The sequence below is a fragment of the Chlamydotis macqueenii genome, chromosome 22 (genome assembly GCF_036417535.1).
Source record: "Chlamydotis macqueenii isolate bChlMac1 chromosome 22, bChlMac1.mat, whole genome shotgun sequence".
Taxonomy (NCBI): domain Eukaryota; kingdom Metazoa; phylum Chordata; class Aves; order Otidiformes; family Otididae; genus Chlamydotis; species Chlamydotis macqueenii.
The window spans coordinates 6,968,986-6,991,265 of NC_141577.1; the positions used below are offsets into that span (position 1 = coordinate 6,968,986).

At 55.1% G+C, this 22,280-nt stretch overlaps 1 protein-coding gene across 2 annotated transcripts in view; it reads left to right on the top strand.

Moving 5' to 3' along the window:
• SDC3 (syndecan 3) overlaps positions 1–22,021 on the top strand; it is a 43,261-nt gene extending 21,240 nt beyond the window's left edge. Inside the window, exons 2-6 of one of the 2 annotated variants that reach the window (XM_086765265.1) lie at positions 16,532–16,649; positions 17,104–17,693; positions 19,333–19,603; positions 20,224–20,402; positions 20,502–22,021. In XM_086765265.1, the coding sequence (XP_086621391.1) occupies positions 16,532–16,649; positions 17,104–17,693; positions 19,333–19,603; positions 20,224–20,390 (1,146 nt within the window). In that variant the 3' untranslated portion in view covers positions 20,391–20,402; positions 20,502–22,021. Of the gene's footprint in view, positions 1–16,531; positions 16,650–17,103; positions 17,694–19,332; positions 19,604–20,223 lie in introns of both variants that reach the window. The other variant, XM_086765264.1, reaches the window with a different exon arrangement.
• The last annotated feature ends 259 nt before the right edge of the window (positions 22,022–22,280 follow it).

A 22,280-nucleotide genomic window follows, 5' to 3' on the forward strand; every position in this document is an offset into this window, starting at 1 on the left:
GAGGTTTTATGCTGCCCTCCCTCCACAGCACAGGCAATCCGCTGGGATCCGGACACCCAGCGAGGGCTGCGGGTAATCCCCTCTGTGATCGCATCCCTAATCCTCACCCCGGCCCTCGCTGAAGTGGGAGGGAGATGTCCCAGGTTTGGGGGACCTGGGAGTCTGATTTTCAGGAGCGTTGCAGGCTCCATCTGGGATTTGGGCACTGAGTATCCAGGGAGAGCTGGTCTGTGGGCCCGCGGACCCCTGTCACTCACCCACGCCGCATCCCAGCGTTTCCAGCCCGTCTCCAGTCTGAGCACCCCAGCATGGACCTGCGTCCCCAGCTCCCCTGCTCTCCCCATCCACAGCAAGGCAGCCGAGGGGACCCAGACACGGCCGGGCAGTTTCCTTCAGCCGAGGCTGGGCTCTGGCCTCACTTTCCCAGCTTGCTTGCTGCTTCCTTTGAACGCAAACCATCTCCCAGAGCTTTTCCAGCATCACTCTGGCACTGGGTAGGCGTGTCTGGGATTTGTACTGAGCCCTACGCAGGGATGCGATCGTGGTGGGAAGATCACCACCAGCCGTAAAAATAAAGAGGGAGGAGAAGTCAGATTTTTGAACAGAAATTCTTGCTTTTTTGAATTTTTTTTTCTTTTTGTGGACTAAGCAGCAGCTGGGCGAGGCATAACCTTGTCACTCCTCCACTGAGCTATAGCAGTCGGGGACCTGGCCGCTCGCTCCGGCCAGCGGAGAAATCAATGGCAGTGGTACGGGTGGCAGCGCGGCAGTCGAAAGATGCGAGTGCGAGGAGGCTGGCAGGCAGAGGCTAGGTCTTTTATTAGAGCGACCGATGTGGCTGGGGAAAAAAAGCCCCAAAGCAGATAAGCTTTTGGGCTCAGAAGTCCTTATTCAGGTTCTAAATAGAAACAGCTAAGTCAGATCACTGGGTTTATTTTAATCAATTTTAGATCTGAAAAAAAAAAAAAGACTGCTGAGCTGAAAATCCTTTTTTTTTTCTCCTTGTGGTTTCCACCCCCCTTTTTTTTTTTGTTTTCTGGCGAGCACCATCACTGCAGTGAGGCTGGATAGTGCTGCAAGCGCGTTGGGAGAGGTGCTGGATCAGGTCCTGGCCCCAGCACCCCCAGACATGCTGATTTCTGCATTTCCACATCCCCTGAGGAGAGGGTGTGTGAGACCCAGAACTCCTGGATCCTCTCCCAGGCTATTGCAGGCTTTTGAGAAGATGCTGCCCCGTTGCTCTGTGACTCAGTTTCCCCACCTGAACGGCAGAGAGGATGCTCCCTGCGAGCCAGGCTGGCCCTACAGCATACAGCTGCCCTTCCGAGGTGCGTGGAGCTCAGGTCCCATCGCACAGCTCCTTCTTTTCTGCTAAGCCTCCTCAGGGGTGAGGCAGGGCCCTCCAGCTGGGCTGTGGGTCTCTCCCCGCTCCATTCCGGGCTGTTGAAAGTGTACATGAGCGTGGCTGTCCCCTGGGTCTTTGCAGCCCCATCCCGATCCTGCTGGCAGGATGCTTCAGGGTGCCCAGGCTGGAGATGCTCAGCTCTGTGGGCACCAGGGATTTGCTTTCAGCCATTCCCAGGATTCATCCATCCATGGTGGACATCCGCACCCCTAACTGCTGCCTCCTGTCACTGGAGGCCTTCGCTCCTTGGGAAACACAATGTTTCCTCTCCCAAGGAGAAGGGAATTGATGCTGGGTGTCTGTCCTTCTTGCTGGTGCACCCATGAGGCATGGCACCCAGCCCCCAACCCATCATCTCTGCTGGTGGCACAGTGCTGCCCTGGGCAAGTGTTGAAGGGGTGGAAATCCTTCTTGTTGCCCAAGTGACTCATCTTCAAAATGCATGGTGCTAGAGAAAGGCAAAGGGATTTGACCAAGGGGGTGATGGAAACATGGTGGAGCAAGGAGCGGAACCTGCTTTCTGCTGTTAGCCCTACACACTGGGTTATCTTGCTGTGTCCATCCAACCACTGCCAGCTTCAGAAGGTGGAGGAGGGAAAGGCTGCCTTATTTATGAAGAAGATGCTGGACTCTGCCACTGATGTCCTTTCCCTTGCTCTGCCTCCTTTTCCCTCTCCCTGTCAAGCACAAGAGGATATTTTTTTCCCCTTCTATCACCAAGTGCCTTGGGATGGGATGGAGGTACCCAGGAGAGGCTCTGTAAGGGACATTTCCCTCCAGACCAGCTCCAGCGTGGGCAGCCTCCACCCCTGCGCGTGGTCCTGCTGCTTCGCTTCAGCTGCTTATTCCCCGACAAAATCAAATCCTTGCTGTGATGATGGTGGTATCCCACACAAAGAAGAAGGTGAAGAGCACTCAGGGGCCGGGGCTGACCTGCAGCTCTGCCGGGCCAGCGGCACAGAGGGGCTCTTTTTCCAGGACCGGTGATGCCACCTCGGCCTCCTGCACAGCCCAGCTGGGCAGATGGGTGGTGGCATCTCCGGTGAGGTCACACCACCGAAATGCAAACCCTCTTCTTTTAAAGCTTTGGGGCTGACGCTGCCTGGTAGATGTTGCCTTAAGGACGCTGGTTTTCATCCCTCTGACGGGGTGTTGAAACGCTGCCATCCACCATAATTATTGTTGAAAAGGCAGAATGGAAACGGCTCATTTAGTTACATTTCATTAAGAGGACTTCGTCTGGGGGCAGGAAACAAGGAGGCTTGGGCTGTATAAATATTTGAACAGCTCCTTCCAGCAACGTAACCCCCTTTCACACACACCCCCCTCACACACGGACGGGATACCTTGAAACTCTTCCCACTGCACGCAAAAAGCCTTCAAATCCCCCATTCCCAGCACGGGGGCGGTGAGAGCATGGAGGGGTTTGTCCGTTGACAGAAGCTTTGCTCAATTTATACAGCTTGAAGCCTCCAGCTCTTTTATTTTCTCGGTAAGCTGAGCCTTGCAGGGCTGGCGACGTTTCCTGGGCAGGGACCAGTAACCAGAGATGGGCGATGCTCAGGTCAAGGCTCAGATCTTTGGCAAATTCGAGACGTTTTCTTTCATCTGGAAACCTTAGCTTTATTGGCGTGGTGCGGAGCATAAGCGCTTCCAGACAGGACACGTCGGGAACCAGGTCCCAGTAGCCATGTTTGGGGTGACCCCCGTTGCTGGGGGCCATCCCAGTGCTTCCGCAGCCAACGAGTCCCTTGGGACCATTTCTCCCTCTTTGTACAAAACAGGACAACATCCAAAAAGGCAGAGGTTTAACAAATGCATGAGCTGCCCCATACAAGGAAAATGTTTTCTTTTTTTTTTTTAATTGCATTTTTTTTGGGTTTTTTAAATGACATTTTTATTTTTCTTTATCGCATGCCGGGTTTGATTCGCAACGCCTCTGGATGCAGAGGGGAGGGCGGCTGAGCAGCTGCTGAGCTGAAGGGGCCGGTGCCGTCGGAAGGGAGATTGATTACATTTCCAGATGAATAACCGCAGCAGATAAAGTTCAGGGCAGATAAATATAGGTTGAGGGCTCTTTGTGTGTGGACTAGAAAGAGGAAATACTTCCCCCCCTGCCCCCTAAATTGAAGAGATCCAGCGGTGATCTGCTGGGGGTGCGAAATGCCGTCCTGCTCCTGAGCGCTTTTGGAGGTCGATTTTGCCACTGGAAAAAATGCAGATGGAATGAATTTTATGGCCTGGATGTCCTCTGTCATACTCAGAGGGGCTGGGTAGAGCCAGGATGCGGCCCCGGGCCGCTGGCCTTTCTCTGCTTCGTGGTGTCACCTCCCCGGGCACAGCGGGCAGGGCAGGGAGTGCGGTGTGAACTGCCCACCCTGCTCTAATTCTTGTTGGAGAGCTGAGTGATGAAGCGAGACAGCAGAAATTGGGTTACTCTGGGCGGTGAGAGCATTTCCGCGTGCGCTGAGAGCCGCTCGCCATTGGCAAGGAGCCCAAGCTGGGCTTTTCACACCCCCTTCGCTGCACTAGCACCTGGTGATGTATTTTTAAGGTGCAAAAAATTTGGGTATTTAAGCATCAAGCAAGCAACTGTTGGCATTTGCATGTCTTTCGAGTGCTGAGCCTCGACAACCCCAACATCAGGCGCCTTCCCCCAACGATTGTGGCACATCAGTCCCAGGAAATCACTGCACCTCACTGGGAGCCTGATGGCCCCAGCGTTATCCCCACACCCCAGTCATTCTCTGCGCTCCTCCCTCCTGGGTTTTGGGTTGGGGCCTTGTCCTCAGGATGGTCTCGACAAGTGTTAACCCTCCCCCAACCGTGCCAGATTCTGCCCTGGCTTAGGGGTTGCACTAAACGGAGGAGACGGGAGCACAGTGCGTGCAGAACCCTGCTCCATCCCTGCCTTGCTCTTCATGCGCCAGGCATTCAATCGTTGCGTCTCCAGGGCTGGCGCCACCGTCATATTTCGTTAGCGCTGCTGCCTGCCTCGTCACTGCTTTAACATGAAGAGCTGGGAAATCCGAGCAGGGAGGGAGTGGGATTAGGTTTCCCCTGCTCTGGCTGTGCAGCGTGGCTGGCGGAGAACAAGGACGCCAATGTCCGAGGTGCCGGGCATCAAACCATCCCAGCACCTATTTTTTTTCCCCCCTTCTTTCTGCTGCCGGGGTTGTGAAGAAAAACTGAACCTGAAAAGACGTGATTGCTCCACGGGGTTTGCGGGCGTTGGGTCCACAGAAGTGGCTTTTCTCCAGCCGCCATGTCCGTCCCTCCCTGGCCATGATGAAGGGAAGTGAATGGGTTCCTGTTGACTCAAAAAGGGTGGAAAGGGGAAAAAAAAAAACCCTCCTTCCCTATCTGAGGCTGGGAGAGTAAATATTTTCTCTTCGCCTGGGAGCCGGTGGGCCTGTGGAAATGCTAGCATTGCCCTCGGGTGACCTGGGCAGCATGTAATCAGCCCAGCCATCTGGCTGGAGAGATTTGGGTGCGCGGAGGAGCTCAACCTGTTGCCAAAAACCACCCAGCTCTCAACAGGGCTTGCACTCGGCGCTGGTGGCTTTGCGAGAGCTGAACCTCTGGTGAGGAGAGGTTCTGAGAGGAACCAGCCAGGTCTTGGGTCTGGAGAAAACCCCTCAGGAGGCCAAAGGAACCAGGGAGCTGTTGATGTACCTCTACCCTTGATGGGCAACAGCTTGAGGATGCTGAAGGTGTCATGTTGTGGGAATAATTAGTTCAGATCCCCACCACAAGCCTCTTGGGTGTAATTAGGCAAGTAATTAGGAGAGAGGAGGCTGCTTTCCAGCGAGGTGCAGCTCCCCAGTTCTCCCTGACCCGTGTGCCTCCTCATCATTGGGTTTGTTTCTCTATGGGACAAAATGTTGGGTGTGCGAAACTTTCCGTCGAGCTCCTCTCATGTCTCAGGTCTGACTTAACAGCTCTTGCGTAGTTGGGTTTGGTTATTTTGTGCTTCTAGTTTTGAGGCCTTAAAGTGCAAAATTCTGGTTTTCCCTTTCCAGTAAAGGGGGCTGGAAATGAGCTTTTTCTCTCCATCTCCGCTGGGGAGAGCAAAGAGGTTTGGTCAACGCTCTGGGTCCTGGAGCATGGAATTGAGGCCACCACCATGTTTGCACAGCTGAAAAACTCCAGACCCCTCTAACAGGGGTTTTAACCTCTCTTTAACGTGACGGTGGCCCCCTGCACCATTCAAGTCCCAGTTTGATTTTTGTACTATCTGCTGAAACAGCAAGGCTGTATCGTCGCTGGGGTGCTGGCAAGGTTAAAGCAAGCCTCAGAACAAAGCACCAAGCCCTGAGCCGACCCGTTCCCCTCCGGCTCTGCCTTCCCGCTCATCCCTGCCATCATCCCACCACAGGAGGTCAAGTTCTGGTTGGAGAGGACATCATGCCCTTCCCCCGTGGTCCTCGGGGAAGGCGGAAACCTTTCCTGCAGCTCGCTGGCACTCACAAACGTCGTATAATCCCCATCACAGAGCTTATTTCTCCCGGCAGCCTCTCCGTCTCCCCCGGGAAGCCGCTTGCCCTTTTACATGGGGAAACTCTGACTTTCAGCCCAGAGTGGCAGCCAGGGGTTGAGGGAGCAGAGAAACACGAGCTGCTGGGACAGCAGGGCATGGATGTCCCTCTGCAGAGATGCGCTGTCACCTCCGGAGCCCCTGGGGTGGGGGAGGAGCCCCTGCCTGTTCCCTTCCCCTGCCCTGCATTGTTTGCACCTATTTCGCAGGCAGGTAAACTGAGGCACGCAATGACTTGTCCTCCGTGCGTGCCGCCAGCGCGCTGTGCCCGCAGCTCCCGGCCCCTCGGTGATGTTTGAGACGCTTGCTTGGGCCAAACCCTGGCTCCACGGCCTGAATACGGAGCACGGGAGCATCTTCCCCCAGGCTGGGTAGGGTGGGCGCTCCCGGGGGCCCGTCTGTGCTGCTAGGTCTCTCCGGAGGAGCAGGAGGCAGCTCAGGGAGTGTGTGAATCCCAAAGCGCCCATTAACAACGTCCTGCTGCTGAGAGGCCACCGGGGAGGTGTGAACAGCCACAGCGACAGCCGCTGGGCCCAGCGCTCGAGGAAGGGCAAGGAAAAAAATAAATATAAACAAATTCCTCTTTTGCAGCTCTTTGGAGAGCTGAGTCTAAGGGAGAGGAGCGAGCTCTGAAACGCGCCTTTGCGGAAGGTGAAAAAAGCTTGAGACAGTTTTGCACATTAAGCTGCAATAGGATTATGGAGCAGAGCAAATTAAATCAATTCTGTAATGACTGGGGGGAGTTCCCGCTGGCGGCGGCAGCTCTCGATCCCGGGAAGGAAACGGTGGATGGAGCCAGAAGGCTGGGACCCACTGTGGGCATCCATGGCTGGTGGCCCAGCGTGCCTGGGAGAGCAGGATTCTCCCGGGACTGCCTGCATCACCATGGCAATGTGCAATCCCAGGGGAATTAATGAGCCTGGAGCGCACTGTGAAGCTTTCAGGGCAGAGAAGGGCAGGTAGAGCAGGGAGGAGGAGGGCAGGTGGCAGAGCTGGGGGTGCAGGCGCCGCGGCAGAGCCTCACTGGGCTTTTTTGTGCCTCTTCGTCTGGCATTTCGTGTGTGGCAGGAGGTGGGGACTTCTGTTTGTGCATTTAGGTTTTGTTGTTGTTTTTTTTTTCTCCTCCATCTCCCCGGCGGTAAAAAGCAGAGCTTGTGGGGAGGTGAGGTGTTAGCGCCAATTTACATCCGGAGGTTTGCTATTTTTCATGCCAGCCCTGGCTTGGGGATATTTATTGTGTAGTGGGGCAGGATCTGGCACTAATCCATTGAGGAACTGGGATAAAAAATGATGGTGGAGACAGAGGATCCCAAGGAGGAGGGTGAGATGCTGTTTGAAGAGCTGAGCCTGGACCGGGGCACCTGGACCCAGTGGTTCGTTATATTCCCCGAGTGATGATTAAACACTCATGAGTGTACGCAGCCAAATGCAAATTTTGGGGAGAGCCTGCATCCAGCCCGGCTCCTCGCGGCGTTGCCTGCATTGGCAGCGGAGAATCGATACGAAGCCAGAATAATTGCTGCTCCTTGGTAAATGTTAATGATTATTTTACTTGCATAAAATAACTGCCCTATTAAATCAAAATGCACTGGGATTTAGGCAGCTGTTACTCGGCAGCTTAATTAATCTGGGAAAGAATGAAGTCACATAAAATAACCGGCTGCTGCTTGCCCAAGCTCACATTGTGCCTTGCAAGTGGGATCTCCACTGGTTGTGAGCATCAGCCCCCAGTTTCCACCAGCATCCTGTACCCCTAAACTCCAGTGGCCCAGCCTCCTCAGCTTTGCCATGGGCATCTCCAACTCAAGCAACTTCGGTGGCCTCTAGCACCAGTCCCCAGGCAAAAACTTGGCCAGGGCTGACCGCGCTGGGTCTCTTCCTGAAGCAGCAGGTCCCGGCGACACTGAGGTGCTGTCTGGAGCAGCTTTCCAACAGATTTATTTTTAACTCGCAGCCTTGGATAGAAGAGTGGAAATTCAGTGATTTTTTTTGTAGTGGGAAAAGACTTGTGGAGTCTGTAGGGTTCAGAAATAATGTTTTCATTCCAGCTTCATGCGCGAGTTAATATTATTTCAACTGTTTATAGTATCACTAAGTCACATGTTGGGATGAGTTATTAAGGTTTTCTGTGTAAAACACCGAAAAGGTGCTTTCAAGGGGGAATTAACTGCAAATATCCCATAGGAAATATCATAGAAATAATCGTTGCTTTTCCTGCGATATGTTCTCTGTTTAAATGCGTTTTCCTGGACAAAATGCCTCGCAGCCCCTGACGGATTGCTGACCCTGGCTGCGCGTTTCTGACCTTTCCAACGTGACCAGGTTTGGCATCTCCCTTGGAGGATGCACTCCGGGCCGCAGTGGCTCTTGCACGCCGCCATCGCCATTCGCGTCGCTCTGTCCTGCCAAGGGTGCTGTCCCGCCCACCTCATCCACCCCCCTTGGCCTTGCAGCGTGCGGGGCTGTGGGTCTGCTGCTGGGAGCAGGGGGTTTGGGCTTCCCAAAGCTGTCTCACTGAGCTGAAATGCAAACAGACCTTCAGCAAGAGCACCAGGGCTTTGGTTTTCTGGTTTTGCGGTTCATTTTGCAAGCAGGGTGGCAGGGAATGGGATGCACAGACCTGGGCAAGGTCCTTTGCTTGACATCAAGGAGAGCGACCCAGTCCTCGTGCTTGCCTGCACTACCGTCCCATTCTCCAGGCTCATTTTACACTGATTCAATCTTCCTTTTCCTCTTGAACTGCCCACCCATTGGAATGTGGAGCAGGCTGGTCCCCTGTGTCCCTGCTGATGCTCTCCACATGCATCCCTTCCCCTGCCTTGGCCCCTTCTTGTGCCCTGGAGTTGTGCCAGAGGCTGCTGGGTGGCCGCAGACATCCATAGCATGGCATAAAATTGCCTCCATCCCCAGCTTGCCATGCCAGTTCTCCCTGCAGCAGGAGCCTTCCTGTCCCAAACCTCATGCCTGGTGCTGGGGGCTGTGGCCAGACTCGGTTGTGGAGGCACATGGGCTTTGCAGGCTGCGATGGTTTTTGGGGGTTTGCTTCGCCCTGGAGTTGCTCGGCTCTGCTCTCCATGCACGCTGCCAACGAGCTGTAGATGTGTACCAGGGAAAGGATTTTACCACCTAGCTCTGCCCTGATCACCACCAGCCCAAGCTCTGGGCACAGACCAAGCCTGCATCCCGGCTGCCTTACAAACCACCTGATTTATTCCTTTTTGATTTCCTTTCTGATTCCTTCAGGGAAAACTCTTAAGCTTCTGTCCACAGCCAGGAGGGCTGGAAAAATCCGCAGCCTTCAATCACTTCCACCACCCAGACTGGGGCAGATAAATCCCAGTCAAGGCTGCTGGGGCGTGGGGAGATGCTCTCTGACCCTCTGCAAAGTCCCACAGACAGCATATACCGGGACTTGAGTTGGGATTCCTCCCCCCAACCCGAATCACTCCCCTGGGAGCTCCTCGGTGCTTCCAGAGGCAGCGGTTCTCCCCCTCTCCCACCTCAGCCCACCCCCTGAGGCCATTTAATTCCTCCTTCCCCGCCACACCCCCAGGGAAGCGGACACCAGCCCCAGTTCTGGTGATGGAGGACACCACCCATCGGCCCACACCATCAATGGATGCGTCGCCATGGAGGAGGTGGTTGCCATGGAGACCGTTGCCATGCCGATGGCTACCGGCAAAGGGCCTGCGAGCTTCCCGGGGAGGTTCACCAGCCTCTCCCTGTGGTTAAGGATGGATTGGTTTTTAAGGTTCCCTTCCTCCCGGTGGGGAAGGCAGACACCCAGCAGTGAATATCATTTTTGCAACAGCAGCACGTTTTGGGTTTAATGTTCGGGGAGGTTGCGGGAATTTTAAGAATCTCTGTGAAAGCCCTGCCGTGGAGTGAGAACACCCTAAAAAATACAGCACCCTAATTCTCCCTGCCTAGTGAAGGAGGGATGTGCAAGCAAAGGCGTGCAGGGAATTTGGGAAGACCCAAAGCGGCCGATCCCTGTTCCCCAGGACGCATCCAAAGATGGAGAGGGGTCTGTCGAATTGTGTTTGTACCGTACATGGAGGTGGCGAGCAGGTCTCCTCTGTATCTTGGTTTCCCCATCTTTTAAGTCCCCAAGTCCTCTGGTGTACGTGGAGAGCTGCTTGTGGGTGGGCTGAGTGTGTCTGTAGGACCCTTTATCCGAATTTTACACTTTTCCACCTGTAAAATGGTGTCACCCGCCTTGATAAAGGGAGAGGAGAAGGAGAGATGGGTGTTCGCAGTGCTGGGTGTGTTAGATGCGTGTAGACGATGGAGAGGGAATGAAGCCACTCTAATCTCCCTGCTCAGCTCTGAGGGTGCTGGGCCAAAGGGCCTGAGCTCTCGCCGGCTTTCCGAGGCTCTTAGCACAGGATTTGGGTGTGATTTGCGCTGCTGCAGTCCCTTGGCTGCCGTTCCCAGCTGGTCCAGCCAAGCCATGGAATGGAGGCATCAGAGGGGCCAGCGAGCGGCCGGGCGGGTGACATCCCTGCGGCAGCAAAAGAGCCCTCTGGGATCAAGCCGGGGGATGTTTTTCTTCTCTGAGCTTGATGTAGTGGCTGTGTCACCTCCAGAGCTGCTGACATCCAAATCCTTTGGGTCTGGCACTGATTTGGGGTCATTTAGAGCACTGGAGGAATGTTTATTGAAATTTGACTTTCTGGCCCTGCCCTATGGAGACTGCTTCACACTGGGGCTTGCTTTTACAGCAGCAGATCCGTGACTTTTTTGGACATTGCAGGACTAGAAATAGGGCAGGTGGTTGGGGTCTGGATCATCCAGAGCGGGATCCTGGCCAGGGCTGCCCCCATGGCTGGTGTGACAGTGACCAGCTCATGGGCAGAGCCACAGGGACGTGGCAGGATTGGTCCCCTTTCTGCAGGACGGTCCCAAGCATGGCCTGGCGGAGAGCCAGCACCTCGCGGGGTGCATTTAAACGTTCCTGCTCCTTTTCATCTCCCATGGACTTGGACATCACCAAAGGGGATGCAGCTCCCCAGGCCCAGCCGGCATCTGGGCCCCGGTGCCTCCAGCAGCTTTACCTTGACCCCTGATTTAATTTCCCTAATGAAGCCCGGCGGGGGGGAAGCAGGGCTGAGCTGGCTAATGAAACCCCCTGCCAAGAGCCATTAGCTGGGGAGTTGTAATTGCAGGGATGGGAGTTGCTGTCCCTTGGCTGGAGCGGGCTAATCGGTGGTCCGCAGCATCCTGCCCTTGGTGGAGCAGGGGCTGGCGGGGGACACGGGGGCAGCGGCGCCAGGCCGAGCATCATGCGGGGGTTTCCTCCCTGCTCACCTGGCCCAGCTTTGCGTTGGACATCTGGAGACAGCCGCACAGAGGACCTGGGAGCCCCATGGGCTGGTCGCCGCACCCCGACCATGGGAGGAGGTTCATCCAGGGTGAGGATGCAGCTTGCGTGACTCCCAGCCCCAGGAAGGCACAAAATTCCCCGTGGGAAACCCTCTCTCGGGGCTGGCCATCCTCGGTGGCTGCTCGGGCTTCGCAGCCCAGCGCCGGGGTGACAGCCCTGTCCCTCCTCAGCGAGGTGGGGACAGCCCGTGCCACCGCGAGTGAGGTTTCTATTTTGGGACAAATCCAGCCAGTTGTGCCTTTGCTGTGATGCAGGCTGTGAGGAAGGGGGAGGCAGCGGCAGGTGGGGAGGTGGGAGCTGCCGTCCTGTGTGATTTGGGATTTTCCAGGCTGGCAAAAATCACCGTTCCTCTCTGCTTCATCCCAGCCGTGCAAGGGGGGAGCAGCCCCCTGGATGCTGGGGGGAGGCTCGGGGTTGTGCACGACGGCGGGGTTTGGTGCATGTGGAGCATTAACGAGCTAAGCAGCAGTAAATCCAAATAAACACCGACTGTTCCCCAGATTTATTGCATGAGCCTGGCCTAATACCATCGGGGCTGCAGATGGGGCAGCCTGCCTGGGGGGAGGCTTACGTCAATGCCTCAGGAGCAGAGCAGCACAGGGACTTTTATTTTTGGGAACAGCCGTGTCCCAAACACCCCCCGCCCCCCGCACCGGGAACACCTGAAGAGGTTTGACAAGTCTTTTAAATAAATCTTTGTGAAGCTTGGCGGGCCAGGGCTGTGCTTATGGCAGTCAGGGGTCCCCCCCATGCTGGTCCTGGCTGTGGGGTTACTTAGGGTTTTACATCGGGCGAATGCAATCCTAGCATGAAGGACGCTGGAGAGGAGCAAAGGATCGTCCAGCATCCAACACTGCTTGCCGTAGTTTTGTATCGCCAGCTCCCCTTGCATGCGGGAGCGGCTCAGGAGCAGCCTCTGGAGACTTGCGGACAAGGAAGACAAGGGCAACTCTGCCATCCCGCTTTAGGTCCCGGTTTCACCTCCCCTGTGCAGCAAGAACGTTGCTGCTTGGTGAATATTGCAGTGCAGCATGGTGCCGGGCTCTGCAGGAGCTGGTATTACATGCACCGAGCTGGCCAGGCGGCAGCTGGGGCTGTGCTGCTGCAGTTCCTCCTCGGTATAAACTCAACTGGTGGTTGCCGATCCTCTGGAACCCACTGAGGGCAAAACCAGGCTGAGAACATCTCTGCTCTGCTGCAGGCTGGCATGTGAGGGGCCAGCGTGGGAGAGACGTCTCTCACGTCAGCGGAGCTGTCTCTGAAGAGCGCGTTTTGGCCCTGCGAGGTGTTTTATTGCTGTGAAGTTGTTCCTGCTGCAGTCAGTGGCTCTGGGAGACGGGTCCCCGTGGGGCCGTGGCACGGATCCTGCTCCCTCAACCTGGAGGGAGCGATGGTGTAGGGACAGCGCAGCGGGTGCGGATTTGGGGAGGAGGCAGAACCAGAGGAAAGACTCACGCTCCAACATCGTGTCGGGGAGCTGTATGCTGTGGGTTGGAGCACAGCACCGGCTGGTGACCCTGGAAAGATGTTGGAGCTGGGTGGTGGTGCCTGGGGTCTCCTCCCTGGCCATGTGCTGAGCAGGGGGGTCCTGGGCTCGGTTGCCGTCTGAGCAAAACATGAGGGTGTTATTCTCATGGGAAGGTCTGCTTTTGGATTTGGGACCGGGCAATTCTCACCGGCGTCTACCCATTTGCCCTCACTGCATCGCTCCAGGCCCTTCTCCTGGGCAAAGCGGATCCAGGCCTTGCGCTGGCTCCGTGAGATGGATGGATGGGGGCTGGTGGGGCATGCTGGGGCCACACACTTCCGTTTTCGTTTCCTGGTCTGAGGATGGGGAGCTGGGGAGTCGGTGGCTGGAGCTGTCTCATCTGGTTCCAATTTAAGGGAGAAACGGGCTTGACGGAGTTAGGCCATGTGGCTCCCATTACGGGGAGGCTTTGCGGGTCACGCAGAGGGAATCTGGTCTGCAGGGATCTCGCAGGGGTTAGCTGGCAGGGGTGGGGGTGGTCTGGGGAGTGCCAGCCCTGTGGTCTCCTCATTTCTTGGTGACCCTTAATATTGTTGGTGTAAAAAAATCCAAAGGAAAAGAAAAGCAACTCCAGATGTTTCTTCTTCCCACCCCTCAAACCTTACTGTTTTTCCCTGCCCTCCCGTCACTTTTGGTGGCCTGTTTCGTAATTTAAGGGCTCCCAAGAGTAGTGCATCCCATCAGCCTTCAAAAGGCACTGAACCAGCCCCTGCCTGTCCCCCGGGATCTCCTGGTACTTGGCTTCCCTGCACTGGTCACAGGGACAGAAAAATCCTGGAGAGCCCATCTCAAAGTGAGTGAGCCCCGTAGCTCCACAGCTTTGTCCTGCTGACCCAGGAGGGACTTTGCCCCAGAGGTTTTGGAGTTGGTACTGGGGAGTCATGGAAAACCTGCACGGTGAATCCAAAGGTGATTCTTCGGGTCTTTTATGTCTCTCCACTGCCTTCCCCCTGGACTATCTTTTGTTACTGCATTTTATTTATTTTGTTGTTGCACAGCAGTTTATAGGCGAGATGTCACTTATTTAGCAAAAATCTCTTGCACTGGTCCTTGGTGTTTCAGTTTTTCCCTACTTTTTACCACCTCGTCTCCAGAAGGTGATGCGTGTTCCTCCCTAGATCAGAGCAAAGGATTATTTAAAATCATTTGACGACACAGAGCTCATCTTACTTGTCACCCACTGGTGCCCACCAAAGCTGCTCTGTCGCTCCCCTCCTCAGCTGGACAGGGGAGAGGAAATAAAATGAGAGGGGCTGAGATAGGGACAGGGAAATTGCTCAGCAATTACCCTCATGAGCAAATCAGTTTAATTTATTACCAATCAAAATCAGAGTAGGGTAACAAGAAAATAAAAAACTAAATCTTAAAACACCTTCCCCTCATCTCTCCCTTATTCCCAGGCTCTATTTTACTCCCAATTTCTATCCCTCCTCCCCTCCAGCGGCTCACGGGGATGGGTGATGGGGGTTGTGGTGGGTTCATCCCACACTGTCCCTACCGCTCCTTCCTCCTCACACTCTTCCCCTGCTCCGGCCAGGCGTCCCTCCCACAGGAGACAGTCCTCCACACACTTCTCCGGCGTGAGTCCTTCCCATGGCGTGCAGTCCCACAGGAACAGGCTGCTCCAGCGCGGGTCCCCTGTGGGGTCACAAGTCCTGCCGGCAAACCTGCTCCAGCCTGGGCTCCTCTCTCATCCCATCTCTCCTGCTCCCTCCTCTCTCCAGGCTGTCTTCCCAGCACCGTGGCCATTGCTGGGCTTGCCAGCATCTCTGCAGGGTTAATCAGTGCCCACTCCTACGTTCAGAGCACATCCCTCCATCCTCAGCCTCGTGCTGCGGTGGGGTTTGGCCTCTGTGCCTCGGCAAGGGGCCATGCCATTCCCGGTTCCCTCCGGATTAATTCTGGGGAATGACCAACTTCATCAGTGAGCTGCCGGCGACAGCAAATTTGAAGCTCCAGGATGGTACATTAACTCTGGGGCAAAGACTGAATCTTCCATCTTTCCTGTAGCCCATCTTTCCTGTCGGCCCCCTTTGGGCCTTCCAGTGCCTAAATGGGGCCTGCAGGAAACATGGGGGGAAACTCTTCAGCAGGGCCTGGTGTGACAGGCCGAGGGGTAATGGTTTTAAAAATAGAGGGAAGGAGATTCAGATTGGATATTAGGAAGAAATTCTTTACGCTGAGGGTGGTGGGACACTGGCCCAGGTTGCCCAGAGAGGTGGTGGATGCCCCATCCCTGGAAACATTCCAGGCCAGGTTGGATGGGGCTCTGAGCAACCTGATCTGGTTGGAGATGTCCCTGCTCCTTGCAGGGGGGTTGGACTGGGTGGACTTTAAAGGTCCCTTCCCACCCAAACCAGTCTGTGATTCTATGATTCTATGATTCCTGGTGCTTTGGAAAGCGCACGGTGGGTTGGAGACTGGCAGGGCACACAACCAGCAGCTGCAGTGAGAGGGGAGAGCGCTGCTGCCGCTGGAGATAAAGGAATCGATCCAGCTTGGAAAGGCTCAGCAGCACTTTCAGGAGAGGCAGACACTTAAAAGCCCAACTCCCCTTGACCTTCCTGAGAGATTTATGTCCCCAGGAACGTGCTCACGCTGTCACCCTGAGCGTGTGACACAAGAGGCACATCTGTGGGGCCCAAGTGACTGCACAGGCAGGGTTTGCTCAGCAGATATCTCCTCGGCTTGGGCCCCGCAGCAGCGATCCTTGCGCAGCCCTCCCACCTCCGGGCCCTGAGCATCTCGCTGCGGCTGGACACTGCCAAGTTTTCTGCCCTGCCAGCCCACGGGCGCCAGGAGAAGAGATGCAGGGACAGAATGCAAGTTAAGGCCCACATTTCTATGTCATGGGACCTCCTGACTTTTCAAAACTCCTTGTTCCAATCTAGGATGAAAACAAAGAAACTTGAGGCCGTCCTCAAGTGGTAAAATGCTCTACAAGGTGGAGGGGACCCTTCTCCCCCTTTATTTTAAATTTAAGTGCTAACCTGGCTTGTTACATCTTGGAACATCTGATGCTATCTTGCAGATCAAAGCCTCCGTGTTTGGGTTGTAATGAAGTGTCAAACCGTTTCCTTGCAACACAAACAGGCAATGCTTTGATCTGCCAAATGAGATGTTTCAGAGCCCTACTAGCAAGGGCTCTTCAAGTTTTAGCAGCGCTGCAGAGCGGTGGAATATTTGAAGCCTGATGCTGTTTGATATCACTTTGCAAGTGATGGCAGCTGATAGGCTGTGTTACTGTCACACCTGTGCCAGGAATTGCATGAAATCATCCAAAATGAAACAACAGCGAGCTGGAGGACCAAACTGATATTTTTTTCTAACAGTTTCCAAAAGCAGTTGTTGGTTCCCCCCCCAGCTCCTTTTTTTCCAGAGGACTCATTTCCATGGGAAATGTTATTGGAGGCAATCTGAGCTCTCCACAAAATGTCAGCCTGTCTGAAAGATTTGCAACAGCAAAATGTTTTGAAGAAAAAAAAAATAAAAATACGGTTCTGAGTGGTTCAGCTGGAGAGCGCTGCCTGTGCTCCTCTCCCTTGCTCTTGTTTCTCCTGGCCCATGTAGCCTGTGCGTTGCCCTGTGAGGGCTGCCCAGCGGCGTCGGGGCAGGGACCAGGCTCGGTTCAGTCAGGCTGGGTCTGCTCACGCGTCTCTCCCTGCTCGGCTGCAGGCTCAGCGCTGGCGCAATGAGAACTACGAGAGACCCGTGGACTTGGAGGGCTCCGGGGACGATGACCCCTTTGGGGATGATGAACTGGACGATGTCTACTCAGGCTCTGGCTCAGGGTGTAAGTAACTGTGGGGCTCCTGGGGAGGGGTCCCTGGGGAGCCTGGCTGTGGGTATTGGTGGAACTGGAGAATGATCTGCCATGGGATGTGAGGGAGGGGATCACCCCTTTTCCATGTCTGGAGCTGCCCTCTTGACTTCTCCTAGACAAAAGCAAAGGCACCTGTCCCAAAGGTTGGCCTCAGGTGACTCCATGTCCCATTTCAGTCTCTGGCCCTCCTGGGCAGGATTATCCCTTCCCCAGTATAATAGCACGTGCCATGTTATAGAGATTTCATTGACCCCAGAGAGGGGTTTTGGCCACCACATGGGAGCTTGCAGCCCTTGGTTTATGCTGAGCCTGGAACCAGTCCATGCTCTCATTTTTTTGGGGGGGTGAGGCCAGAGGCATGTCAGCCCTGGGAAACACTGGGGCAGCAGCAGCTTCACCCTTTGCTCTTCTACCCCTCTTTCAGATTTTGAGCAGGAGTCGGGGCTTGAGACAGTGGTGAGCCTCACCACAGACATGTCCGTCACACTCCCCACCACGGCGGCTGTGCTGCCCATCACCTCGGTGCAGCCTGTGGCAACCCCCTTTGAACCATTCCCTGCTGAGGACACCACCCCCGAGCAGACGACCAGCGTCTTATATATCCCCAGGATGACAGAGACACCAGCGATCCCCAGTTGGAAAGCCACCACCACCAGTACCACTACCAGCGACTCCCCTACCACGACGCAGACCACCACCACCACCACCACTGCAGCCACAACCACCACCAGCACCACCATGGCCACTGCCAAGCCCACCACCGTCCGGAGGTTCCTGCCCCACTTTGTCACCAAGGCAGCCACCACTCGGGCCACCACCCTGGAGACACCCACCACCTCCATCCTCGAAAGCAGCACTCCGACAGAGGTGGCCACATCACGACTTGTCCCCACCAGCACAGCCAAGCCCAGGTCCCTGCCAAAACCAAGCACCTCCAGGACTGCAGACCTCACAGAAAAAAGCACTGCCTTGCCACCCAGTCCTACCACGCTGCCTCCCACAGAAGCCCCCCAGGTAGGAGGCAAGAGCCCTTCTCACCTGCTAAAGGGCTCACGGGCCATGTTTGAAGTCATGCAATGGTGACGGGAAGCCTTTGGGGTGGATCTGCCCTGACCTGGTTGCTCAGAGGGAGGTCAAGCCAGACTGGGCTCTTCCCAGCTCTGCAGAGAGTGGAACATCTGGGGAGCTGGAGAGGGGAGATTAAAGGGTAGGGGGTTTAGCATGGGCAGAGCGTGGTCATGGGGCTGGCGCGAGAGCCGATGGGGGACACACAGGGGTATGCCTCGCGTCTCCAGTGCCCCAGACTCGGCCATGCCCAGCTGCTCCAGAGGAGCTTCCCCAGGCAGGAGGGGAGCAGGGCTGAGGTACCACTGCCCCACGGGGAAAGAGCGGCTCTCCTCTGGGTTTGGGGCCTGGGCTCATTGTACTGTTTCCCAGCTCGCAGCCCGTCAGTGGGAGGCCCAAATGCTCCGCAATTACAGCTTGATGGTGCATTTCCAGTCCATTGGGTGTCCTGAGCAGGGAGTTTAATCCACTGATCCATCTCTTGCTCAAAGCCCCTCAGGGGCCCTTTGCAAACCGCTTTGACTGAAAGGTGGAGTGATTTGTCTCAACTAGTCCCTCTTTGCCGTGTATGTGTGGCGCTCTGGGCTCTCCCTGACCTTCAATTAATCTCTGTCACTAAAATGCCTGCTTGTGGGAAACAGCGAGCAATGCGCTCGCGCCGGGGGCAGTGTGTCATGGAAAGGGCTCCTCCTCATCCACCCTGGCTTCGGCCCGTCGAGCTCTTTCCTCATCCCGATTTGTAATGTCCCAGGGGAGCCGTTTGTCCTGCAAAGGAGGGATCCCGGGAGGTTTTGCTCAGGGATGCTTGGTGTGGACCAGCTCAGCACATGGACGTGTAGCAGGGAAGGTCAGGGGGGCGTTGGCCCTGAGGGAGCTGCAGGTGTGGGGATGGACAGGAGGCAATGAGTTGGCCTGGAGTGGCATAGAATTGCCCATGTTTGCTGTCCAGGCTGGGTTTGCCTCCTTGCCAAGGGTACTTGGTCAGGGACCACAGCAGGGAGCTGGACTGGACTCATGTGGTGGGAAGAACCCATCTTCCCTTTCCTGCCCTGTGCTGCAAGGCCGTAACCATCAGAGCAGATTGAAGGGAAAAAATGTAGAGGGAAAGGACCTCCCGGGGCTCATCCAGTGGCAGCCGATCCTTACAATTACTCTGTTGCTGTAGCACAAATGGTTGCATCACTTCATGTCTAGCAAGGAGGCATCTGTGATATGCTGCAGCCAGCCGTTGGTCTAGGCTGGCCACTCAAATGAGGGTCTGGGATGTGGGGCTCTCTTTAGGGGAAGCTGCAGGGAACAGGTGAGAGTTTGCGCATCTCGTGGGCACCTGGGATGGTGACAAACAAGGATGGTCCAGCTCAGCCACAGTGGTGACCATCAGGATGTGAGGTTGTAATGCTGGCTGCAGTATAACCACCCACTTCAGTGACACAGGGGAGGGAAACCCCAGTGTTATTCCACCATGTTCCCTGCTGAGAAGGCCACCCTGTGGCTGCTGTGATGTCCTTCCTCTGCACACTCGGAGCTGCTGGAGGCAGGGCCCAGCCTTTGGTCCTTGTCCCCTGCTCCATCTTGTCCTTTCTCCCAGATGGAGCCAGGGGAGGTGACGACAGTCCTTGACAACCAGCTGGAGGTCCCGATCAGCAGCGGCCCCAGTGGGGACTTTGAGATCCGAGAGGAGGAAGAGACGACTCGTCCTGAGCTCGGTAACGAGGTGATGGCTGTGGTGACTCCGCCGTCGGGACCTGGGCTGGGCAAGAACGTGGAGCCAGGGCTGATCGACAACACGATAGACTCTGGCAACTCAGCTGCTCAGCTCCCCCAGAAAAACATCCTGGAGAGGAAAGAAGTGTTGATAGGTGAGACCAGAGGCCGTGGGCTTGTTGGGGAAGAGCTGGTATGTTTGGAGTGGGGACAGACTGAGCTGTCTGTGCCCCAGGAGAGGAGCTGGTCTTTGGCAGGGCATTGGGGAAGTGTCCAGCCTGGGATAACCCACACTCACCTGCCAAAATAGCTCCAGGGCCTGTGGAGTGTTCCCAGGGGTCTTTGTGTCTTTGCCAGGGGAATGCAGGGCTGTGCACAATTGGCTTTTGCTAAGATGGGATTCCAGGACAAAAATAGGATGTTAGTAGAAAGATGTGCTGGCTGAATGCCACCAGGCCACCTCTGACTGCAGGGGAGGAGAGGAGATGCCCTGGGAGGGCTGCTTGTCCCAGCCAGGGGACATCAGAGATGGCGCAGAGGTGCCAGTGTCCCTCGGGAACTTGTTGAAGCTCCTTGAATCCTGGGATTGCGTTAGCCCCTCACCCTCATTTCCAGTTTTCCCAACCAGAGATTTCAGGGGAGAAGTTGCTCGCAAACTTGCAAAGCACGAAACCAAGCTGAAATCCAGAATGCTCCCCCCCCAGTTATTTGTGCCAAAAGCCAGGCTGGGGCTGTGGTGCAGTGCTGACGGCCGTGCCACTTCTCTGTGTTGCAGCGGTGATCGTGGGTGGTGTCGTGGGAGCCCTCTTTGCTGCCTTCCTCGTCATGCTGCTCATCTACCGCATGAAGAAGAAGGACGAGGGCAGTTACACGCTGGAGGAGCCCAAGCAAGCCAATGTCACGTACCAGAAGCCCGACAAGCAGGAGGAGTTTTACGCTTAGAAGGAGAGCCTGGTGTGCCTCGCGCTCTCTCCCTCCCCACTCCAAACTCTCCCTCCTCCTCTACTTCATCCAGTTTCTCTCTTTCTCCCCCCCCCCTCTTTTTTGGATCAGACTGTGAATTTAAAAAGCAAATTCCGCAGCAGCTAAAGGAGAAAACATATCTTCGGCATGATGAAAAATCAAGCGGCCAGAGCATCGCCAAGTTCAGACCGAGTACCGCTGGCCTTTCTGCAACAGGAACGGGACAAGGAGCCAATGCTGAGGATCCCATGCCCAGGGAACGTCCTGGCGAGCGCGGGATGGAGTGGTCAGGCAGCTGATGGCAGCTGGAGGTCACTGGGCTTTTCCCACCAACACAACAGACTCTGGGATCCGGACACCTTCTACCAGCCCTGGGCGCAGGGGGGTTGGTTTGGATTTATCTTCCTTTTTTTTTTTTTTCCCTTTGGAAAGGAGGGAAGTTTCTTTCCCTCTCCTTGTTATTTTTTATTTTCTTTTTGAATGGGGTTGGTTGCTTTGCAGGAATTACCTTGCTCCCTGCTTCTGTTTGAAGAGAGAACGCGACTCTCAAATACGCTTCGAACCTTGAAAAAAGCACAAGGGGCTGGAATACCTGATGCCCTGGGGTTTGCTCTTAGAGTGGAGAAAAAAAAAGTAGATATAAACATGGCCAGTACGCTGGAAATGATCTCTTTCAATCAACTCTTTGGAGAGTTTGTGGAGCAGGTTTGGTTTTTTTGGGGTATCTCATGCTGCTCCCCTCCTGCCACGACCTCGCTTCACCGCATTGCTGTAAACAGCCAGAGACCTTAAATCTACCGAAACCGCTTGTCGCCGGCCGCTGAGGGGTTTGCTGGAGTTGGGACCTTGCTTTTGCTGGGTTTTCACTGTGACCAATAAAACTCAGCTTGCGCAGCACGACCGCCGGCACTGATTTTAAAATGGAGCGGGACATTGCGTGGTGGGGAGTTGGCAGGGAGAGGAGTTGGAAATGGAGAAGCTAAATCCTCTCCCCAGTTCCTCCAGCTGGGATAACATCTCACAAAGCTCAACGAGGTGTGAGACGCAGCCTAACAAAAGAACTGCAGAGCAGAGGCAGTTTGATATCCCCTTGCGCGGTCGGGCAGGGGTCCCTGCCAGGCCACTGGCACCCAGCAGGTGAGGAAGGTGAGGCAGAGCCGTGGCTCTCCGTCGGTCAGCCCCAGGGCAGGTTGGCTGCTACATCTCTTTTGCAAGACCCAGGATTGATTGTTCATGTTTCTTTTGTTGTTGCTTAAATTCCAGTCTAACCCACAGGGCACCGAGGAGCCTGAGAGCAAAAGATGCCGGGAGCCGTCCTCACCCAAGCGCAGTGGTTCCCCTCTGAGGCTGCCCAAGGTTCGGAGCAGCAGGGCCTGATCCAGAGCCCAACTGTGCCTTCTAGAAAGGCTTGAGTTTTTTGGAGCAAGCTCTCTGCGCAGAAAAGTCAATTAGATATTTCAATGTCTTTGCTTTTAATTAGCTGGAGCGCCGTTTGCGATGCAGTCAAGGAGCTTTGTTTTCGTGATGGTTGCGATCTCGATGGTGTCCCATGGAGACCTTGGCTTTGTTCTTAGAGCAATTTAAATGAGAAAATGGAAAAAAAACCCAAACCCAGTTGTTTTGGCTCTGTTGCATCATGAATTAACCTGTGCAGACACAGTGACACTTTGTCCTCTCAGGGTGTTGGTGGATTTAGGGCTTTATGACCCTGATGGGGGCTACAAGACAGCAGAGCTGCTTTGTGTTAGGAATTTGAGAGGCCAAATGCGTATTTTTAAATATATCTATACACTTACATACATACACAGTTATAGATATATGAAATGAAATCCCTGTAAATGTTCATTGCACTGCATTTGACGGTGGGAT